General features: G+C 43.8%; 1 protein-coding gene across 1 annotated transcript; it reads right to left on the bottom strand.

Annotated features, from left to right (window-relative positions):
- Window positions 1–2,897: 2,897 nt before the first annotated feature.
- On the bottom strand, window positions 2,898–17,912 carry LOC138273147 (uncharacterized). The gene is made up of 2 exons (XM_069218877.1): window positions 15,496–17,912; window positions 2,898–3,570 (listed from the first exon to the last, which is right to left on the bottom strand). Exons 1-2 carry the CDS (start codon window positions 16,748–16,750, stop codon window positions 3,509–3,511), a joined length of 1,317 nt encoding a protein of 438 aa, XP_069074978.1. The 5' UTR covers window positions 16,751–17,912; the 3' UTR covers window positions 2,898–3,508.
- Between the last annotated feature and the right edge of the window lie 4,262 nt (window positions 17,913–22,174).

Below are 22,174 nucleotides of genomic sequence, written 5' to 3'. Positions count from 1 at the left end.
GACATTATTAGGAGCCGGTAGATAATTTGTCACAGCATCCTAAGTTTTGAAATTTTTACAGCTATAAATTCAATGGCTCTAGATAGGACTTCACAGTCACCCCTCCTAAAACCTTGTACAGTTTGGATAGCAACGGCATACACAGAATAGTAAAACTCCCTGTCATACAATACATAACCTTTATTTCTAAAATAATCTTCAGCCTAAAGCTCCAAGGTGCTATGTAAGCTGGTCGTCGGCGATAGTATTAATGCCGGCATATGGTATTTGTATATGCTTCAGTATTCATCGTTGTAGGCAGCCACGCATTGACATACCAGTTGGATATGCACGTACTACTGTCACATTTCATCGCCACAGGATTTGCAGGTTGTATTTTAGCTATTCTTTCTTTAAGTAACATGTATATCAATCTGACAATACATATGTATCCTGGCTTTAACTTGGAATCCGCTTGGGCACTGACATTCTAATGCTTGTCCTAAAAGTGAGTAAGTATTAAATAATACACTAATGACACTATAACGTGGGGTTCATCATTTTTTAAAACAGTTTTCATGGGGCTTAAGAGCCGACTTGTTGTCTGTTTTTAAAAGAGTATTGTACATACGCTTTTTTTTTTAGCATTTTCTGCCATCCTTCTAACAAAATATGTACACAACCCTTGCATACGGCAGAGTTTAGAGCTTGGCTTGCATGAGCATTGGATCTCTTTGAGCATGGTCGACAAGACCTTAAACATATTAGGGTGGACATTTTTCTTTTCCTCCAACAAACGATATGCCAGCCGTAACGGTTTATCTACTTTGTACCGCTCTAGCAAGCTACATATCGGACAAATTGTTCTTGATGTGTATGAGGCGTTTAGACACTGGTGAGCTTCCTGCTGTGGATCATTAATTATGTGGCCATAACAGAGGTTATAAAGGTCATGTTTGAGATACGCGTTCACAACAATTGCAGCAAAACCTTTACAGGTCACATGTTGTCATAGGGAGGCCTGGTTCTTCCTTTTCAAAATCTGTGATATTGTGGATACAAAAACATTTCTTATGTGGCTCTTTGTTTGAGATTATGGAACTTTTAGTCTGTTTTGAACAGCTTAAGCAGTATATCTTAACAGTATTAACCGTCAGCCGCGTCCACTCTACCCTGATGCTTTATGCTGATGCCTTCTATGGTTTAAAAAAGACAAACTATTAGTTAAAGTTAAAATATAGCCATACATATGGTATATGTGTCTATAATGATCTTTCAACTCTGTCATTTTTGTGGGACCCAGCAGTGGCTTCGAAATCGTTTGGCACTGAGATCCATCGAGGCATAACCAGCATCGGAGTTTGCGGGTGGCTGATGCACGGGGACAGCTTCCAGAGCCAGTTCCTCCAGAAACCCCATATCTTCATAGACCGGTGAATTAGGAACTGTTATAGATTCTTCACCATCTTCCATTTCGATGAAATTGTTTTCAGCCGTTGTTTTGTTATTCAAGGCTTCGCTGATGGACTCCTTAATAGGGGATATGAGTTGCAGCAAATCCTTGAGGCTGAGGGCCTGATTATACCCTTGGTGGATGGGATACTCTGTCACAAACGTGACGGATATCCTGCCTGCCATATTACAAGTTCCATTATATCCTATGGAACTTGTAAAACGGCGGGCGAGATATCTGTCACGTATGTGACTGAGTATCCCATCTGACAAGGTCGTAATCAGGCCGAGTGTTTTAAACCAGTGGCAGAGCTCCTTGTCAAAACCTGGAGACATTATAAACCCCCTCTTTAAGGCTGCTCTGCTGCACAGTCTGCTCTATAGTCGCTGGTATCAGGCTATGATAATATCTATCAATAGTGTTCAAACCATCAACAGAGCGTGTCTTTTTGGTGTTGGGACTGTATCACTTCTTAACAACCAAGTGATTTATTTCTGGAGGGGGCACCTGGGTTTGACATAGGCTGCTTTGGGAGCTTCTTATATGTAGTATTCTACACATCAAAAACAGGGGGCGTACTCCTGTATATCACATCATGGTCACATGATCATGTTGGGTTACGTGTGTTGTGACATCACAATAGTCATGTAGTAGAGCATGGAGCACATGACTAGGATGATGTCACAACACATGACCAAACACAGTTATGTGACTCCGGAATTGACAACACTTTAGGGGAGGGCCCCATGGGGCCTGAAAGTCCTGGTAACGGAAGTGATGTTGCTTCTGGGGTGGTAAGATTTTCACTTTTTGGGCTTGATCTAAAGTATCCCATTGTTCTACTGGCAGCTCAGTGGAATCTCTGTGGATGGCCTAAACCTCAGAGATTCACTCAAATATTAGGAGTTATAAAAGAAAGAAAACTGTTTTTTTACAGATCAGCAATATCTTCCTCACATATTACATATATAAAGTTGCCCACCAGACACAAGTCAAATATATAAAGAGGACTGGCTGCCTCGGAAGCAAATATGAGAATTGCAGTTTGATGTAGGAAAGATAAGTGTTACACAAGCGGGATTTATCAAAAATGCCAGACAGGATTTTTTTGGGTGTAATCTCTGTTTTCCTTTTATTAGGTATTTATAATAGTGTGTAAAGTAATTCCTTCTTTTGTCCTTTCTTCTCTTTTTCCAGGAATCCTGAAGGCATGACCACCAGGTTGGGAAATGCTTCTCAGAAAAAAAAAGAAACAGCAAATGGTAAAAAAAAAAACACTTTCTTTCTGTCTCCCAATCACCCAGAGCTCGGTAGCTCTTGTGAAGTCTGCTGTGCGATATCCCTCTAGGGAAGGGTATCAGAACAATCTAGCATTAGGCAAGTGACCCATAAAGCACCCCCAGTGACGTATAAGCAGTGTTTTCGTATAACCAGTGTTTTCAAAAAGAGGGAGGAGAGAAACAAAAATAAAATAAACACAACGAAAATCTTCTCTCAAACATGGATACGAATTCTAAGCTTGTGGGTAGTGTTCCCATACCAAAGCATACAAATGAGTGTGTCAGATTCAGGTTTTACTTCTTTGGGACACTTGCAAGGTTTAATGTAACCTGGTTCTTCCCTTCTACCACCTGCCTCCCACTCTAGGGTCTTTTATGAAAAAAACTCCCAGGAGACAATTCCCTACTTAGAATAGCCATGCTCCTCCTGGAACGTGGTGGGCCATCTTGTTTCACTGGTGGCCCTCAGCTTCGTTTGTGATCTTTGCTTCTCTTGTTGTGTCCTGCAGCTCGGTCTCTGAGGCGGCCTTCAGGTCTGAAGGAGTATAAAGTTCTCCCATCTCGTCTCCTCTCCCTGTGCTAGGTATCTTCACTGACTGCATGACTATTGCTGATTTGCCTCTCCTCTTTTCGACTGCTCCTTGTCTTTCCCTCCTTGATTTTCACTTGAGTCAGGTTTATCTTCGCAGCCAATTCCTCATTGGGCAACCCTTGTATCATGTGACCAGTAACTATGGCTGAATTCAAGAGTCCGCCTTTGTTCTTTCTGTTTGACAGTAAGTTGGGCCCTCTCCTTTCACAAGAGTGGGGATATGTGTCCAAGGAGAGTGCCCCTTCGGATTGTATACTTGTGGAAGGCTGTGAACAAAGAAGATTTGAATCACTAAGGGAGACGGATTCATAGGGAAAATGCCAAGACAATCCATCTTCTTCTTCCTCTCCTATTCCCTCACCACAAGGTACTTTCTGACACACCCTCCCCCAGGAATTTCCCACTCCGGGAAAAGAAGGAGCCTAGAAAGAAAGTCAGCATTGTCATTCTCTCCCCCTTTCTGATACTGTACCTCGAACTTAAACAACAGAAACCACCTGAGTACCCTGGCGTTATTACCTTTATTATGACTCATCCAGGTTGAGGGAGCATGATCAGCATAGAGGAGGAAGGGTTTCCCCTCTGTAAAGAAATGGCTCCCTGTTGCAGTTACCCCCCACTTTTTGCCTGATACTGATGCTGACTTGACTGAGAAGTGTGCTGGGACCCTGCTAACCAGGCCCCAGCACCAGTGTTCCTTCACCTAAAATGTACCATTGTATCCACAATTGGCACACCCTGGCATTCAGATAAGTCCCTTGTAACTGGTACTTCTAGTACCAAGGGCCCTGATGCCAAGGAAGGTCTCTAAGGGCTGCAGCATGTCTTATGCCACCCTAGAGACCCCTCACTCAGCACAGACACACTGCTTACAAGCCTGTGTGTGCTAGTGAAAACAAAATGAGTAAGTCGACATGGCACTCCCCTCAGGGTGCCATGCCAGCCTCTCACTGCCTATGCAGTATAGGTAAGACACCCCTCTAGCAGGCCTTACAGCCCTAAGGCAGGGTGCACTATACCATAGGTGAGGGTACCAGTGCATGAGCACTGTGCCCCTACAGTGTCTAAACAAAACCTTAGACATTGTAAGTGCAGGGTAGCCATAAGAGTATATGGTCTGGGAGTTTGTCAAACACGAACTCCACAGCACCATAATGTCTACACTGAAAACTGGGAAGTTTGGTATCAAACTTCTCAGCACAATAAATGCACACTGATGCCAGTGTACATTTTATTGTAAAATACACCCCAGAGGGCACCTTAGAGGTGCCCCCTGAAACTTAACCGACTATCTGTGTAGGCTGACTAGTTTTAGCAGCCTGCCACAAACCGAGACATGTTGCTGGCCCCATGGGGAGAGTGCCTTTTTCACTCTGAGGCCAGTAACAAATCCTGCACTGGGTGGAGATGCTAACACCTCCCCCAGGCAGGAATTGTCACACCTGGCGGTGAGCCTCAAAGGCTCACCTCCTTTGTGCCAACCCAGCAGGACACTCCAGCTAGTGGAGTTGCCCGCCCCCTCCGGCCAGGCCCCACTTTTGGCGGCAAGGCCGGAGAAAATAATGAGAAAAACAAGGAGGAGTCACTGGCCAGTCAGGACAGCCCCTAAGGTGTCCTGAGCTGAGGTGACTCTAACTTTTAGAAATCCTCCATCTTGCAGATGGAGGATTCCCCCAATAGGGTTAGGATTGTGACCCCCTCCCCTTGGGAGGAGGCACAAAAAGGGTGTACCCACCCTCAGGGCTAGTAGCCATTGGCTACTAACCCCCCAGACCTAAACACGCCCTTAAATTTAGTATTTAAGGGCTACCCTGAACCCTAGAAAATTAGATTCCTGCAACTACAAGAAGAAGGACTGCCCAGCTGAAAACCCCTGCAGCGGAAGACCAGAAGACGACAACTGCCTTGGCCCCAGAAACTCACCGGCCTGTCTCCTGCCTTCCAAAGATCCTGCTCCAGCGACGCCTTCCGAAGGGACCAGCGACCTCGACATCCTCTGAGGACTGCCCCTACTTCGAAAAGACAAGAAACTCCCGAGGACAGCGGACCTGCTCCAAGAAACGCTGCAACTTTGTTTCCAGCAGCTTTAAAGAACCCTGCAAGCTCCCCGCAAGAAGCGTGAGACTTGCAACACTGCACCCGGCGACCCCGACTCGGCTGGTGGCGATCCAACACCTCAGGAGGGACCCCAGGACTACTCTAAGACTGTGAGTACAAAAACCTGTCCCCCCTGAGCCCCCACAGCGCCGCCTGCAGAGGGAATCCCGAGGCTTCCCCTGACCGCGACTCTTTGAATCCTAAGTCCCGACGCCTGGGAGAGACCCTGCACCCGCAGCCCCCAGGACCTGAAGGACCGGACTTTCACTGGAGAAGTGACCCCCAGGAGTCCCTCTCCCTTGCCCAAGTGGAGGTTTCCCCGAGGAATCCCCCCCTTGCCTGCCTGCAGCGTTGAAGAGATCCCGAGATCTCTCATAGACTAACATTGCGAACCCGACGCTTGTTTCTACACTGCACCCGGCCGCCCCCGCGCTGCTGAGGGTGAAATTTCTGTGTGGGCTTGTGTCCCCCCCGGTGCCCTACAAAACCCCCCTGGTCTGCCCTCCGAAGACGCGGGTACTTACCTGCAAGCAGACCGGAACCGGGGCACCCCCTTCTCTCCATTCTAGCCTATGCGTTTTGGGCACCACTTTGAACTCTGCACCTGACCGGCCCTGAGCTGCTGGTGTGGTGACTTTGGGGTTGCTCTGAACCCCCAACGGTGGGCTACCTTGGACCAAGAACTGAACCCTGTAAGTGTCTTACTTACCTGGTAAAACTAACAAAAACTTACCTCCCCTAGGAACTGTGAAAATTGCACTAAGTGTCCACTTTTAAAACAGCTATTTGTCAATAACTTGAAAAGTATACATGCAATTTTGATGATTTAAAGTTCCTAAAGTACTTACCTGCAATACCTTTCGAATGAGATATTACATGTAGAATTTGAACCTGTGGTTCTTAAAATAAACTAAGAAAAGATATTTTTCTATATAAAAACCTATTGGCTGGATTTGTCTCTGAGTGTGTGTACCTCATTTATTGTCTATGTGTATGTACAACAAATGCTTAACACTACTCCTTGGATAAGCCTACTGCTCGACCACACTACCACAAAATAGAGCATTAGTATTATCTATTTTTACCACTATTTTACCTCTAAGGGGAACCCTTGGACTCTGTGCATGCTATTCCTTACTTTGAAATAGCACATACAGAGCCAACTTCCTACACCCTCTAAATAGTAACACAACTTATCTATAGCCACTTAAGTGCCAGGCTCCCCTTTTATACAACTGGATATTTTTGTTCTTGTGGGAATAACTTGTGACGAATGTACAGAAGGGGGTCTTCTACTCCGTCATTATGAAGCAGAGATAAAACAGCACTGATCCCCACTTCAGATGCATCTGTTTTAGAATAAACTATTTTTTTTAAATCTGGAAAAGCAAGATTAGTAGTAAGGGCCTGTTTGAGTAGACAAAAGGCTTTTGGGACTTTCTGGGAAGGATGTTCGTTCTCTTGTCTGGAGGTTCCTTTTTTTAACAGATTGGTCAAGGGGCCTGCTATGTCAGACTATTGTGGTATACACCTTTGATAATAGCCAAGGCAGCAAAAGAAGGCTTGTACCTCTTTTTGGTTTGGGTAGAGGGGCATCCATTACAGAGTTCACCTTTTCCTCTTGTGGCTCGATCAACCCATTTCCCAGGGAATACCCCAGGTACTTAACTTTACTGTACCCAACTCTGGATTTCGCAGCATTAGCGTGCAGAGTGGCAAATCGTAGTTCCAATAGGAGGTTGTGTACATAGGAGAGGTGTTGTTCTCAGGTCAGAAGGTGGTTGACAATATCATTGAGATAAGCTGCTGAATAAGCCTGATGTTTCTGTAAGACTGAATTAATTAATCTTTGAAAAGGGTCAGGAGCCCCATGGAGGCCAAATGGAAGGACCGTAAACTCAAACAACCCATAGAGGGTAGAAAAAGCAGGCTTTTCTTGATCTTGACGATATCTCTTGGTGAGATCTAAAGTTGTGATGTATTTTGCATCTCCCAGTTTCTCAACTAACTCATCTACCCTGGGAAGGGAGTAAGCTTCAAATTTGGATACACTGCTGACACCTCTGAAGTCGCTACAAAAGCGTATTGAGCCGCCGGGTTTAGGGACTAAAACAATAGGTGATTATCAAATGCATTGGGAGGGTTTGATGACGCCCATTTGTAACATTACATTTATTTCCTGTTGCATGGATTCTCTTCTGGTTGCTGGAATCCTGTAGGGTTTCTGTTTAATAACAACCCCTGGTTGAGTGGGTATATTGTATTCAGTCGGATGAGTGCTTCCGGGAGATCTGAGAATAAAGAAGGAAATGGCAGAATGATCTTTAAGTGATATTCTTTCTGTTCAGGGGCTAAGGCATCATTGATAACTAACTGGTCGAGGGTGTTAGCTTGAAGGACCACAGGTTAGGTCATTTGAATTTGTTTTGTAAAGGGTCTCAACCACTTCTTCAGGTGACTTATATGGTCATTTTTCCTGCTTTCTAGGTGTCATTTGGAGCCGGTATGTGACCTTGCCTATTTTAGATACAATTTTGTACGGTCCTTTCCATTATGCCTTAAACATTTTAGTAGAGGAGGGCATAAGGACCCGAGCCCAGTCTTTGAACTAGTATTTCCACCATTTCTTTCTTTATTATACAGTTTTGCCTCTTCTGCATGGTTTCAAGATTGGCATGAGCTAGATCTTGGAGCTTGCTGATTCGTGTCCTCAAGCTCCAAGTGTGTTGTATTAGTTTAGTGGCTTCGTCTCCAGAGTCTTTTTCCCATATCTCTTTTGTCATCTCAAGCAGACTACAAGGTTGTCTACCATATAACAGCTCAAACGGGGAGCAGCCAAGGCTACTTTGGACTTTTCCCCTGATGACATAGAGAGCCAAGGGCAACGACTGATCCCAATTTTCCCCTCTCCAGTGAGCATTTTTTTCAGGGTAAGCTTAAGAGTGTTGTGTATCACTCAACTAAGCCATCTGTTTGTGGGTGATATACATGGGTTTTGCTATGGAACAGATTAAGCACTTGGCATACTTGTTTCATGAGCTGTGATACAAATGGGGTTTCTTGATCCTTGAGTATTTCCTTGGGGAAGCCCACTGAGGAGAAGACGTCAACTAGGATCTGTGCAGTGTTTCGGGTCATATCTTCCTTTAGGGGTATGGCTTCTGAGTACCTCGTCACATAGTCCTCCAAGACTATTAAAAATTGGTTTCCCTTGTTAGACCTTGGAAGGGGTCCTATGAGGTCCATTCCTACCCGCTCAAATGGTTTCTCTATAATAGGAAGGGGTTGTAAGGGAACCGGGTTGGGCAGAAAGGTTTTTCCTCTTGCAGACCTCATATTCCTGACAATATTTCTTTATTGAGGCATAGACACCCGGCTAATAGAAATGACCCCAAACCATCCGGGTTGTCTTTTGTGCCCCAGTGTGTCCAGCTGATAAATGAGAGTGAGCACAGAACAAAATCTGGTCTCTGAACTCATGGGTAACCAGCAGTTGTGGATAACTCCCTTTTTTCTCCATCCTATATAGTAATCCCATTAATGTGAGTAAATGAGTGTAAGACTAATTGGAGTGTTTTCTGGGTATTATGGGCACATTGCCATGCGTTCTGTAAGGTTGCAATCGTTTTACTTTGGCCTCTCTAAAACTTCTACCTGGAAGTAGAATGCCACAAGGGGATTAATTAACTTCCATAGGTTTTTCTGTCGACTTTTTATGGGAGCACACTCGAGCGATATGACACCACTCCCCACAAGCATTGAGGCCGTTTAGCAGTGGTGTTTCAGATTTATATCCCATTCCTTTTGTGCAATCTGTGATACTTTTACTTGTCTTTCTTTCGTTCTTTCTGCTGGATGGTGTTAAGTTTCATTGAGATTTCGCCGGTTCCCGTGAAAATGTACGAAGTTGAGCCTGAGAAAAAGAGGTGGCCATCTCAACTGCCTACTCTATAGTAAGGTTCATGTGTTACCTTAACCATTGCTGAGTGGGGAGGGGAAGAGCTTCTAGAAATTGTTCAGGCTATATATGATTCCTTGTGTCCTCTTTTGTGCTTTCTGTTGGTCTTAGCCATTTGTCAGCGGTCATTTTTAGTTTGAAAAATAAGGTCTTAAGAGTATCTCCAGGTGACCCCTTTTCTTTGCGGACTCTAACCCGATAAGTTTCCACATCCATTCCAAGGTGATCTAAGATAACACATTTGATCTCCATGTATGGAGTGTTCCCTTGTGGATTGGCAACCTGATAGACTGCCTGAGCTTCCCCTGATAGGAGATGAGCGAGAAAGAGAGACCATTTATCCTGCGGCCAGGCACAAGCTCTCACCCCTTGTTTGAAATTTGACAAAAATGTATTAGGATCTTCCCCCGCTGCATATTTCTGTAGCGCTACTCCCACATTGATTGGATTTGGGGGTCGCAGGGCAGAGGTATTGGTGGCTAGTTGTTGTTGGTCTTCTATTACCCTATGCTATGTAGTCTGTCAGCCTGTGCTTTAACTGCCTCCCTTATGGTCTCTCTGTCAGCCTTAGCCGAGTCCGTCTGCTACTCAATAGCCCATTCAATTTTCTTCTGTCCTTATACCAACTGGTAGACCACTCCTTCTATTTTGTGTCAATGGACGACTGCCTGCATTCGCCGCCATGTGATACACAAGCGGGATTTATTTTGGTGTAACCTCCGTTTTTTTGGTGTAATCTCCGTTTTCCTTTTATTAGACATTTATGATAGTGTGTAAAGTAATTCATTCTCTTGCCCTTTCTTCTCTTTTTCCAAGAACCTTGAAGGTAGGACCACTAGGTCAGGAAATGTCCCTCAGGAAACAGCTAAAGGTAAGTGTTTAAAAAAAAAAAAACACTTTCTACAGGGAGTGCAGAATTATTAGGCAAGTTGTATTTTTGAGGATTAATTTTATTATTGAACAACAACCATGTTCTCAATGAACCCAAAAAACTCATTAATATCAAAGCTGAATATTTTTGGAAGTAGTTTTTAGTTTGTTTTTAGTTTTAGCTATGTTAGGGGGATATCTGTGTGTGCAGGTGACTATTACTGTGCATAATTATTAGGCAACTTAACAAAAAAAAATATATACCCATTTCAATTATTTATTATTACCAGTGAAACCAATATAACATCTCAACATTCACAAATATACATTTCTGACATTCAAAAACAAAACAAAAACAAATCAGTGACCAATATAGCCACCTTTCTTTGCAAGGACACTCAAAAGCCTGCCATCCATGGATTCTGTCAGTGTTTTGATCTGTTCACCATCAACATTGCGTGCAGCAGCAACCACAGCCTCCCAGACACTGTTCAGAGAGGTGTACTGTTTTCCCTCCTTGTAAATCTCACATTTGATGATGGACCACAGGTTCTCAATGGGGTTCAGATCAGGTGAACAAGGAGGCCATGTCATTAGATTTCCTTCTTTTATACCCTTTCTTGCCAGCCACGCTGTGGAGTACTTGGACGCGTGTGATGGAGCATTGTCCTGCATGAAAACCATGTTTTTCTTGAAGGATGCAGACTTCTTCCTGTACCACTGCTTGAAGAAGGTGTCTTCCAGGAACTGGCAGTAGGACTGGGAGTTGAGCTTGACTCCATCCTCAACCCGAAAAGGCCCCACAAGCTCATCTTTGATGATACCAGCCCAAACCAGTACTCCACCTCCACCTTGCTGGCGTCTGAGTCGGACTGGAGCTCTCTGCCCTTTACCAATCCAGCCACGGGCCCATCCATCTGGCCCATCAAGACTCACTCTCATTTCATCAGTCCATAAAACCTTAGAAAAATCAGTCTTGAGATATTTCTTGGCCCAGTCTTGACGTTTCAGCTTGTGTGTCTTGTTCAGTGGTGGTCGTCTTTCAGCCTTTCTTACCTTGGCCATGTCTCTGAGTATTGCACACCTTGTGCTTTTGGGCACTCCAGTGATGTTGCAGCTCTGAAATATGGCCAAACTGGTGGCAAGTGGCATCGTGGCAGCTGCACGCTTGACTTTTCTCAGTTCATGGGCAGTTATTTTGCGCCTTGGTTTTTCCACACGTTTCTTGCGACCCTGTTGACTATTTTGAATGAAACGCTTGATTGTTCGATGATCACGCTTCAGAAGCTTTGCAATTTTAAGAGTGCTGCATCCCTCTGCAAGATATCTCACTATTTTTGACTTTTCTGAGCCTGTCAAGTCCTTCTTTTGACCCATTTTGCCAAAGGAAAGGAAGTTGCCTAATAATTATGCACACCTGATATAGGGTGTTGATGTCATTAGACCACACCCCTTCTCATTACAGAGATGCACATCACCTAATATGCTTAATTGGTAGTAGGCTTTCGAGCCTATACAGCTTGGAGTAAGACAACATGCATTAAGAGGATGATGTGGTCAAAATACTCATTTGCCTAATAATTCTGCACTCCCTGTATATGTCTCCCAAACACCCGCAATACCATGCTTTTGCGAATTCTGAGGTAACATAACCCTGTAGGGAAGGGTATCAGAATAGACGAGTTTCAGGCAAGCGACTTGCAAAGCACCCCTAGTGACGTATAGCTCGAGTTTAGAAAAAGATGGAGGAGAGAAACAAAAACAAAAAAAAAAACAACGAAAATCTTCTCTCATACATGAATACGAATCAAAAAGTTTCTAGCTTACGCAAGAAGAATTTTCAATTCTATTAAAACACGGAGGCGAGGATTATGCTAATCTCTTATCTTTACTGCAACACACAGCAGCCAATAAAAACAGTAAAACACAAAAAACTATATTTCCCATAAACATAAGCCTCGTAATGACCTTCCAATCAGGCTGCACTATCTCCTATATAGTACAAAGCAAGCAAAGTCCTTCCTCTTTTTTTGCCCGTCCATTGTAAGAGAATCTGAACCAATTTATCCTCGAGAACTCAGTCCAACAACAACATATTCCCAAAACAGGAACCTAGAAGGACTTGCACAACGGTGCAGGAATACACAAACTCTTCCAATTCTTAGCAGAATGTTCCAACATCTATCAGGTTGGTTTCTCATCTATAAAGAAGAAAGGAAAACGGTAACATCCTGATATTGTATAACATTGTATATATTTGAACAATCTACTGTAAAATAGTACTGAATACATAGTATAATCCATACAGGGTGGGACAAAATACTTTGAATTTATATATGATAATAATCAAATGCTTCCGGGTGGGATAATCCTTGCCTCCGTGTCCTTAATAGAATTGAAAATTCTTGTCAGGTAAGCTAGAAACTTTTTTAATCTATGTCACGACCGGAGGCTTCGGTTTATGCTAGTTTAAAGTAAGCGATCACATTAGAAACAACATCAACAATTGGCTTATTATAGAACAATTTAAACATGGAATCTAATGACCAATCAGCTGCTGTCATTATATCTTCCAATCTGGAACCTGAATCGAAAGCCTTAGAAACCATAGCTCCCCGAACAGAATGAGCTCCAAAAATGGAAACATCTATTCCTGCTTCTTGCAACAACCATCTGAGCCATCTCGCGAGAGTCGCCGAGGAAACTGGGCCAAAAGGCTTCTGCAAGGAAATTAACAATTTCCCATTTACTCTCTTCGCAACTGTCTAGTAAAATCTTCATATGTTTTTTAACAATTTACCACACAAAGTTTGGAGTTATCGCTAAAAGCTGGATAGCTAATACATCTCGAATTTGACTTTGTACGGTTAGAGATGCGAAAAGATACTCCTGTAGGAGTAAAAACTCTACCTGCAATGTCCAAGGCTTTGACATCCGAAACTCTTCTGTATGAAATTAAACAAAGCAGCATAGTCAATTTTGCCGATAATTGTTTTCTTGAAAGAGCTTCATTGGCCGGCCAAGCAACCAAGAATCTTAAAATGACATTAACATCCCAAAGAGATGAATATTTTGGAAGAGGAGGGCGAAGCATACGAACACCAAGCAATAGCTTACAAATTAGTGGATGTTCCCCTACCGGTTTACCCTCAATATGAGGATGCTTAGCTGAAATGGCAGACCTAAGATTATTCACTGTCCTGTATGCAAGCCCCTGAGCTGCAACGTGAGACAACAAGTTTGCTATCATTTGCACTGAGGCCCCCCAGGGGATCCACATTCCTTTGACTGCACCAATCCAACCATCTCCTCCAGGCGGAGGCATATCTTTTATGCGTACTAGGTGCCAAGGATTGGAAAAGGAAGAATCTAGTGTCTTCTGAAATTCCCGGACCTTGAGAGGTTCCCCCGATATTCTCCCGGCCATGAGAAACAATTGATTTTCTAGAATCAGGGGGTGAGGATTTCCCATTGAATCCAATAATAGGTCCCTTGACGGGAAGATTCGAATTGGGGCAGCACAGCACAAGGCCAGCGCCATCGGGCACCAAGCCTGTGCCTTCCAACACGGTGTTACCAGAATCAACTCTGCTTCCTGCCGAATGACTTGTGAGAGAACTCAACGGATCATGGAAAACGGGGGAAAGGCAAGGTGCACGTCCCCTTTCCAGTTCTGGAGAAAAGCATCTGAACTGAGGCCACTCGGATCTGGCCTCCAACTGAAGAAGAGCGGGAGATGCGTATTCAAACGGGAGACAAACAGATCTATCTTGCATGGGCCCCAGAGATGATTCAGGAATTGAAATATCCTGGGGTGGAGATGCCAATCGCTGGCATCTCTCAGATACCTGTAGTCCGCCACTATATTCACGTTCCCTGGAATATATTCCGCTGACACAGAAATCTGATGAGCTAGGCAAAAATGCCAGAAGTCTTTGGCAATTTCGGCCAACATCTAGGACAGGGTTGTTGATATATCAAACTGCTGAAAATATTGTCCATTTTCAGGAGAATACAACATTTCGATTTGGAAGGGGACAAAGTCTTCACTGCAAAAGATCCCATCAAGAGTTCTAAGCAATTGATATGCAGTTGAAGCTCCTCCAGAGACCAACAACCCCCGTCTCTATCTGGCCACACCTGGCACCCCAGTCCCATCTGCTGGCATCTGACTCTATGACCACTTCTGGAACCGAGGCGAAAATCACTCTGCCATTACAAGCGACCATTGAAGCCCCGTTTGGGCTTCGTGAGACAGAACAATCAAATTGGGGTACGTCAGGCCCTTCTGAAGATGAAGAATCTTTAGCTTTTGTAGGCACGATAGTGAAGAGGTCCCGAGAAAATGGCCTGAATAGATAATGCTTGGAGGCCCGCCAGACGGGCAAGTACCCTCAAGGAAATTGAATGAGTCAACAAATCTTTCTTCAACTCTTTCTTTATGGCAAGTCTTTTGGTCAATGCCAATTTCAACAGAGCCGCAATGGAATCTATCCTGAACCCTAAGAGTTCTGTGTTCTGAACTGGTTGAAGTTGAGACTGCTCCACATTTATAATGAAGCCGAGATCTTGAAGGAGCTGCATCGTCCATGAGAGATGGAGACGAGCAAGACGTTCTTCTTGGGCCATAATGAGAATATCGTAAAGATAAATTATCAGACGAACCCCTTTTTCCCCGTAACCACTGCATTACCGGTTGCATTACTTTTCTGAAGCATCAAGTGGCCGAAGAAAGACAGGAAGGGAGGGCTGAAAATTCATAACATCGGTTTCTCCAAAGGAACTGAAGAAATCTGCGATGTGGAGCAAAAATCAGGATGGTCAAATACGCGTCTTTGAGATCCAGACAGACCATCCAATCTCCTTCCTGTAAAAGATCTCTGAGAAGATGGATACCTTCCATCTTGAAATGTCGATACACTATCCAGGTATTGAAATGTTTCAGATTGAGGACTAAACGGGACCCCCCTCCCTTTTTCTGAACCAGAAAAATTGCACTTATAAAACCTCTTGGGTGAGGATCCGATTCGACAATCGCACCTTTTTGTAACAGAGTCCTTAACTCTTGATCTATAAAAAGCATCTCTTGTTGGGAAAAATGGAGAGGAGGTGGGATCTCGGATTGACGGGGTTCGGAATAAAACTCTAGATGGTAGCCTGAAATTGTGTCCAACACCCAAGCGTCCTGAGTAATCAAAAGCCAATTTTGAACAAAATGACTCATTCTTCCCCCCAAAACAACCTCTGTGTAAGATATTAGACTTACCTGCTTGATGGGTGTTTTGTCTGTAGTATCCTCCTCTGCGAGGTCCTCTGGGATTACGACCCTTGTAGCCGCGACTTCTGTTTGGATAGAAGTTGGGATTGGACTGATGAGTGGATTCTCCAAGGTTTCTTTGGTAGGGGCGAGAGGTCTGGGAAGCGAAGCTGCCTGACGATCGACCTCTGAAACGGCCACTGTTAAACACTTTTTTAATAGAAGTCTGGGCATTGTCTAACGCTGAAAAAGTAGCGACGTATTTGGCAAGATCCTTGATGAACCTATTGCCAAACAAAAGGCCTTTGGCAGCCAGTCCAGCATCCACTGAAGCCAGTTCTGTCAGCTTTGGGTCGATGCGGATCAAAAAGGATTTTCTGCGTTCGGTGGACATTGAACGATTAGCGTTAGCCAGCAGGGAAATAGCTCTCTGTGCCCATTCCAGCAAAGTGTCTGGGTCAATGGGCTCTTGCGATTCCTTGGCTTGGATTGCTAGGCCCAAGATTTTGGTTAGGGGACCTGAAATATCCAGAAGTGTATCTTGGCAACCGCACCAAGCTCTATCAATACTCTTCTTTGGGTCTTTGGAGAACTTCTTAAAAAAAGTAATCATGTGTGGGTCTGATTTGGGAGTCTCCGCTACCTTTCCCTCGAGAGACGGTCGAGGGCACTCCGAACGTAGAGTACTATGAATGTCTTTTTCAAAACTCTTCCTGAGTCTGGACTGAACATAAGCAGCCATTTCCGGACACGGAGTCCATTCGGTTGATTTGGGGTGAATGATATTGTCAGGATCGAAGAGCAAGTATTTCGCCGGAGGGGGAGAAAGATCAGAGTTGTCATAATGGCGCTTTTTGCATTTGCGTTTGCCTTTGCGCTTATCTGACGAGGACTTATCCTCAGAATCGGATATGGAAGAGGTGTCTGAGGAACTGCGTCTTGACTGTGCCATTGGGTCACTTCCCTGATCGAAAAAGGCGCCGTACTCGTGATCATTTGATACCGAGTTAATGGTATGCTCAAAGGGGTACAAATCAGACCGGCCAGGCTCATTTATTTCGACCCCATTTGGGGTGGGGTTCCCTGAGCCTGTGCCAAATCGCATGCGGACAAAATTAAATATAGGTTGAGCAAAAGGGCGTAAAGCCTTCACCAAAGCCTTATTTACAGAGTCTTGCACATGGTAATCAAGAGCCTCGACCAGGCGTTCCTCCACGTGATGGCCTTCTGTATACTCCCCATAATAATCATCTTGTTGTGCCATGCTGGCAGTCTGGAGGAATAACAATTAGAGGTCCCAAATGTAATGCTGTAAAAAGTCAGCAAGGTGGGGAAAGCCCTGGTGCCAGGAAGGTCAAACAGACCTCTGCCGGTGAAAGAAAGTAATATTAACAATAATATTCAAGGGAAAATGAGGGGAAATGATGGGGACTGGCACCTAATCCCCTCGAGCAAGGCTCTAACAGTATTATTACAGCCCCAACGAGTGTATGAGGGGAGCGTGGAGTCGGCAGATGTCCAGCTCCTAAGAATGCCGATCGCGTGTTTGCAAACCCGAAGGATTAAAGGTTTGCGCACACGCGAGTATGCCACAGAAAACGGACTAATCTGCAGAGGCTGCGTTTCCCCTGAGACCCCCCACCGGCTGTTCGGAAGGGAAACTATCCGAAAAATTGTTTCCAAGCAACGCGGCAAAGCCGCTAAAAGGAACATTAAATGGCACTTGAAGGCAATTGCTGCGTTCATTGAAAGATATAATTAAACACTTGTGAAAATATCAAGGTTTAAACATATAAATACACAGCAAAAACGAGGCACTTATCTCTTTTGCGAATCAGCAAAGTAAGAGGACGGACTTTGCTTGCTTTGTACTATATAGGAGATAGTGCAGCCTGATTGGAGGGTCATTACTAGGCTTATGTTTATGGGAAATTTAGTTTTTCCTGTTTTACTGTTTTATTGGCTGCTGTGTGTTGTAGTAAAGATAGAGTAGCATAATCCAAAGCCTCCGGTCCTGACAGAATTCTAACCTCACGGGTAGTGTTCCTGTACCGAGCATGCCAATGATTGTGACAGATTCGGGTTTTACTTCTCAAGGACCCTTGCAAGGTTTAATGTTACCAAGTTCCTCGAATGAACAACACAGCTTTAAGGTATTTTCGAAGGAAAAAAAAACTTCCAGGAGGCGATTTTATAACGGGAATAGCCACGCTCCTCCTGGAGTGTGGCGGGGCGTCTCGTTTAGTCGGTGGCCCTCGGCTTTGTTTGTGGTCTTCGCTTCTCGTGCTACATCCTGTAGCTCGGTCTCTGAGGCGGCCTTTGGGTCGGTAGGAGTGTTTGATTCTCCCCTTCTCGTCTCCTTCACCCAAGCATGGCATCTTCATTGCCTGCTTGACTATCGCCTATGTGACTCCCCCTGCTTTAACTGTTCCTCGTCTTTCTCTCCTGGATTTCCATTTCAGCCAGGTTTATCTCCCCAGCCGATTTCTGATTGGGCAACCCCTGTATCATGTGACCGGTAACTACGGCTGAATTAAAGGCGTTGCCTTCGTTCTTTCTGTTTGAATGTAAATCGGGCCTATCCTTTTACAAGAGTCGGGGTTTGTGTCCAAGGAGAATGCCCCTTCGTATTGTATACTTGTGGAAGGCTGTGAATAAAGAAGATGTGAATCAGTATGTGAGACGGAATCATGGAGGAGATACCAAGGCAATCCATCTTCCTCTTCCTTTCCTATTCCCTCACCACAAGGTACTTCCTGACAATAAGACAGTAATTCTTTGTTATTCCTTCCACTGTAAACAAAATGATTGTAGTCTTGCAGGAGGATGATTAGGAGCAAGAGCAGAAATAGGTTGGGGTAAATAAGAGAAGGAATAAGACTCATCGCTAAGTCTGCTTAAAATCCTCAAATGTGGCAGCATTCAAACTTCTGACAGTGTAGTCTACTATCCACGCACACTGTAATGAAGTCAAGAAAACATCTAATATACTTTAACATGCATTAGAAAACATGCAGTCAGCGACATCTAAGATGATTTGACTACAACAAAATTCAGTAGCACAGCTGCAATTCCTTCAAGGGTTCAAAGAGAACACATGAAACACTACTTTCATAAAACAGATTAACTATCTGTCGAAATGCATCAGAGATTTTGTTAAACAGAGAGTTCATATTTACTGAAATTATGTCATAAACAAAAACGCACAAATAAAGACATTCAATAATCACTGATGGACTGAGGAAAGAGATTCAAATCACAATATATAAAGTTTACAGATGACTGCTAACCACAGCTTTATCTCACCAAACAGAAGCTTTATTGAAAAGAACGAGTTATGAGATGCTCCTACCATTGTTTTTTCCGCTTCCCAGAGCCTGCTTCGGAATACGTATCTTTTCTTCACTTACAACCCCTCGGTCCGTAGGGCTGTTCTTTTGGACACCTTCTAGCCTTTTGAGGAAGCCAGACCGCTAGTTTAGTCCCTTTGGTGATTTAGTCCAGGACAGATAAACTTTGACAATTGCAATCAACTGTTACATTATTTTCTCTGTAGTTTAACATTATTTTACGACCAAATTCATTCCCGAGAGCAGGATTTGATTATGATCAAACTGGGGTCTACCCATTTTTTGAACAAGAGTTCAAATGGGGTTTTCTTCGACAGCACTTGTGGGCCGTAACTGTGGCACTTTTCTTCATTTGTAGTCTTCATGGCGAATCCATGAGATATTTGACACCTGCTTTCAATGTCTCCTTATCATGTTCTGTGCATTGACCAATTTCTTATCTTTTAGCTTCTGGGTTGCTGATCTTAGTAAAGGTATCGGTTTATGAGACAAATATACCTTTCATCAGAGAGAAATTGTTGTTGTTAGTCACAGGCCAATGGATCTGTGTCATTGGCTAGGATTAACCAAGAACAGTACAACCCATTAAATTGTCACCACAATCCCAATTCTATTTTCAGTCTATGATGAGGATTTAGTATGAGTTTTCAGGGTTTTATTAAACAAATCTTTTTGTGAATTATCTTTATCAAAAACAGAATTTAAATTCATCCATATCAGTCATTAGTTTTGAAGATAATCAAAATAAGTAATCAATAAAACAAAAGAAAAACATTAATGGCATCCTAAAAAGGAAAAAGTCCCTATTCTAGGAGTGGGAACAGAAAGGGTGTCAGTTAGAACCCATAAAGAGTTCCCATGAAAGAGAAGTCAATAAGCATAAAGCTTCAGCGCCAAATTAGCTCAATATTCAATAATCAATCAAAGCAGATCTTGCCATAAAGAGACATTCAGGAAACACAGTTAAGTCTCAGCCTGGAAAATGACAAAGCAGACTGCTCTGTGAACGAAAGGCCTAGGAATGCAGTTACCCTACTCTGGGATCATGCACTGTTATAGGCATCACATATTTTCAGTGCTTCAGTTCCCTGGTTCCTCTTTCTTCAACCAGCCAATCATCTTTTGATGCCCTCATGAGGACAAGACCACTCCTCATCTTCTCACCAAGAATAAAATAGTCTATAGACCGTGATGTTGAATGAAACTTTTCTTAACAACTACAATGTTATTTCTCTTACATGCTCACATAATTCACTTTCTTTAGAAATGCTGCACCTTTCTGTGTGAACTTAGTAACAAATCTCTATTCATTTGTTAACAGTGATGGTTGTGTAAGTAAAATCATTAGCAGAATTAAATTAAAACATTAAAAACAGATAACTTTGGCTGTGCTAATATGCACTGCAAGAGTGATACAGAATTGTAACCAACAATGCATATATCACGTGTTTGATACTACTAACATATATTGGAGCATCCAAAGTATCATTGAAGGAGCATTCACAGTGGGAGATGAATAATGAGCATTCAAATGATGATTTTAGCATGCTGGAGTTTAATACTTGTGCACATTTATATTCACGTATTTTGAGTAAGATATTATGGTGAACTTACAGATAATTTATAAATTGTTGAGAGACTAGTTGAAAATGTATGTATAATCTTGTATTTTGAATGTGCATTGAAGTATCATGCTAAATTAGATTGACTAAAGGTCTGAATTGTTGATTGTGTGTCTAACCTTCAACCTGGAGTTTCCTCGCGTTGCATCATTCTTTATTTGCAGTTACACCCATCTGAGTCTACAGTTAATGAAAGGCATGTTATGGATTTACTATAGTAGGATACAGACAGATATTTTGGCAAGGACATAGGGAGCACTAACGAACTGAGAAGGAAGACTCCTATTTGTGTGTTGTGCTACTAAAGGCTCTCAAGGTCGTCCTGATGTTCGACTCAATGAGAATTTGATGGGAGTTGCCAATTCCAATTGTGCATGAAAGATGGAAAACTACTGGTATTGATGAATCGGATTCTCGACGTTTAGATAGTAACCTATTTCTAGCATGGCTACGCCCATTTTTGGCCTGTTTGTGAATGTTTGTCAGTGTGTTTTTACTTTCTCACTGGGATCCTGCTAGCCAGGACCCCAGTGCTCATAGTTAAAACCCTATTTGTCAGTGTGTTTTGCCTGTCTCACTGGGATCCTGCTAGCCACGACCCCAGTTCTCATAGTTTGTGGCCTATGTCTGTTGTCAGTATGCTTGACTGTGTCACTGAAGTTCTGCAAACCAGAACTTTCAGTGCTTATGCTCTCTTTACTTACCAAATTGGTAACTTTACATTAGTGACTCTATATTCCAATTCCGATTGGCACACTGGAACCCCCTTGTATGTCCCTAGTATATGATATTGGGGTTCCAGGAGATCCTTATGGGCTGCAGCATTTCTTTTGCCACCCATAAAGAGCTCATTCAAACCTTTCATCAGGACTTCCACTGCAGCCTGAGTGAAAAGGGGACGCCATTGTAAGCGTGCACTACATATATGCCAATACATATATGTAGCTTCACAATGGTAACTCCGAATACGGCATTGTGACGTGTCTAAGATCATGGAATTGTCCCCCCAATCCAAATCTGGTACTGAGGGGGCAATCCCATGCACCCTTGGGCCCCACCACAGACCCCAGTACTGCCAAACCTGCTCTCTGAGGTTTCCTTTGCAACCTAAGCTGCTGCCACCTCACAGACAGGATTTTGCCCTCCTGGGGACTGAGCAGCGCAATCCCAGGAAGGCAGAACAATACAGTTCCCTTGGAAGGAGGGTGTTACACCCTCTCCCTTTGGAAATAGGTGTTACAGGCTTGGGAGGCATAGCCTCCCACAGCCTCTGGAAATGCTTTGAAGGGCACAGATGGTGCCCTCCTTGCATAAGCCAGTCTACACTGGTTCAGGGATCCCCAATCCCTCCTCTGGCTTGAAACTGGACAAAGGAAAGGGGAGTGGTGCCCATAGCTCCTCTAGAGTTTCCCTGGTGTTAGCCATCTTGGATTCCAAGGTGTGGGGACCCTCTGAGAACGCTGAGTGATGTCAGAGACCCCTCCTGATAGGTGCATACCTGGGTAGGTAGCCAATCCCCCTCTCAGGGCTCTTTAGGGTCTCTCCTCAGGGTGTTTCCTCAGATTCGGTTTGCAAGATTCTTCCAGGACTCCTCTGCATCCTCTGCTTCAGCTTCTGACCGTCGGATCAACCGCAGACTGCTCCAGGAACCGCTGTAACTGCAACAAAGTATCCAGGACGACTCCTGTGACATGCAAATTCAGATCCAGCCAGCAA

Source organism: Pleurodeles waltl, chromosome 2_2 (genome assembly GCF_031143425.1).
Source record: "Pleurodeles waltl isolate 20211129_DDA chromosome 2_2, aPleWal1.hap1.20221129, whole genome shotgun sequence".
Taxonomy (NCBI): domain Eukaryota; kingdom Metazoa; phylum Chordata; class Amphibia; order Caudata; family Salamandridae; genus Pleurodeles; species Pleurodeles waltl.
The sequence above is the reverse complement of the archived record's forward strand: the minus strand, read 5'-3'. Positions and strand labels throughout refer to the sequence as shown.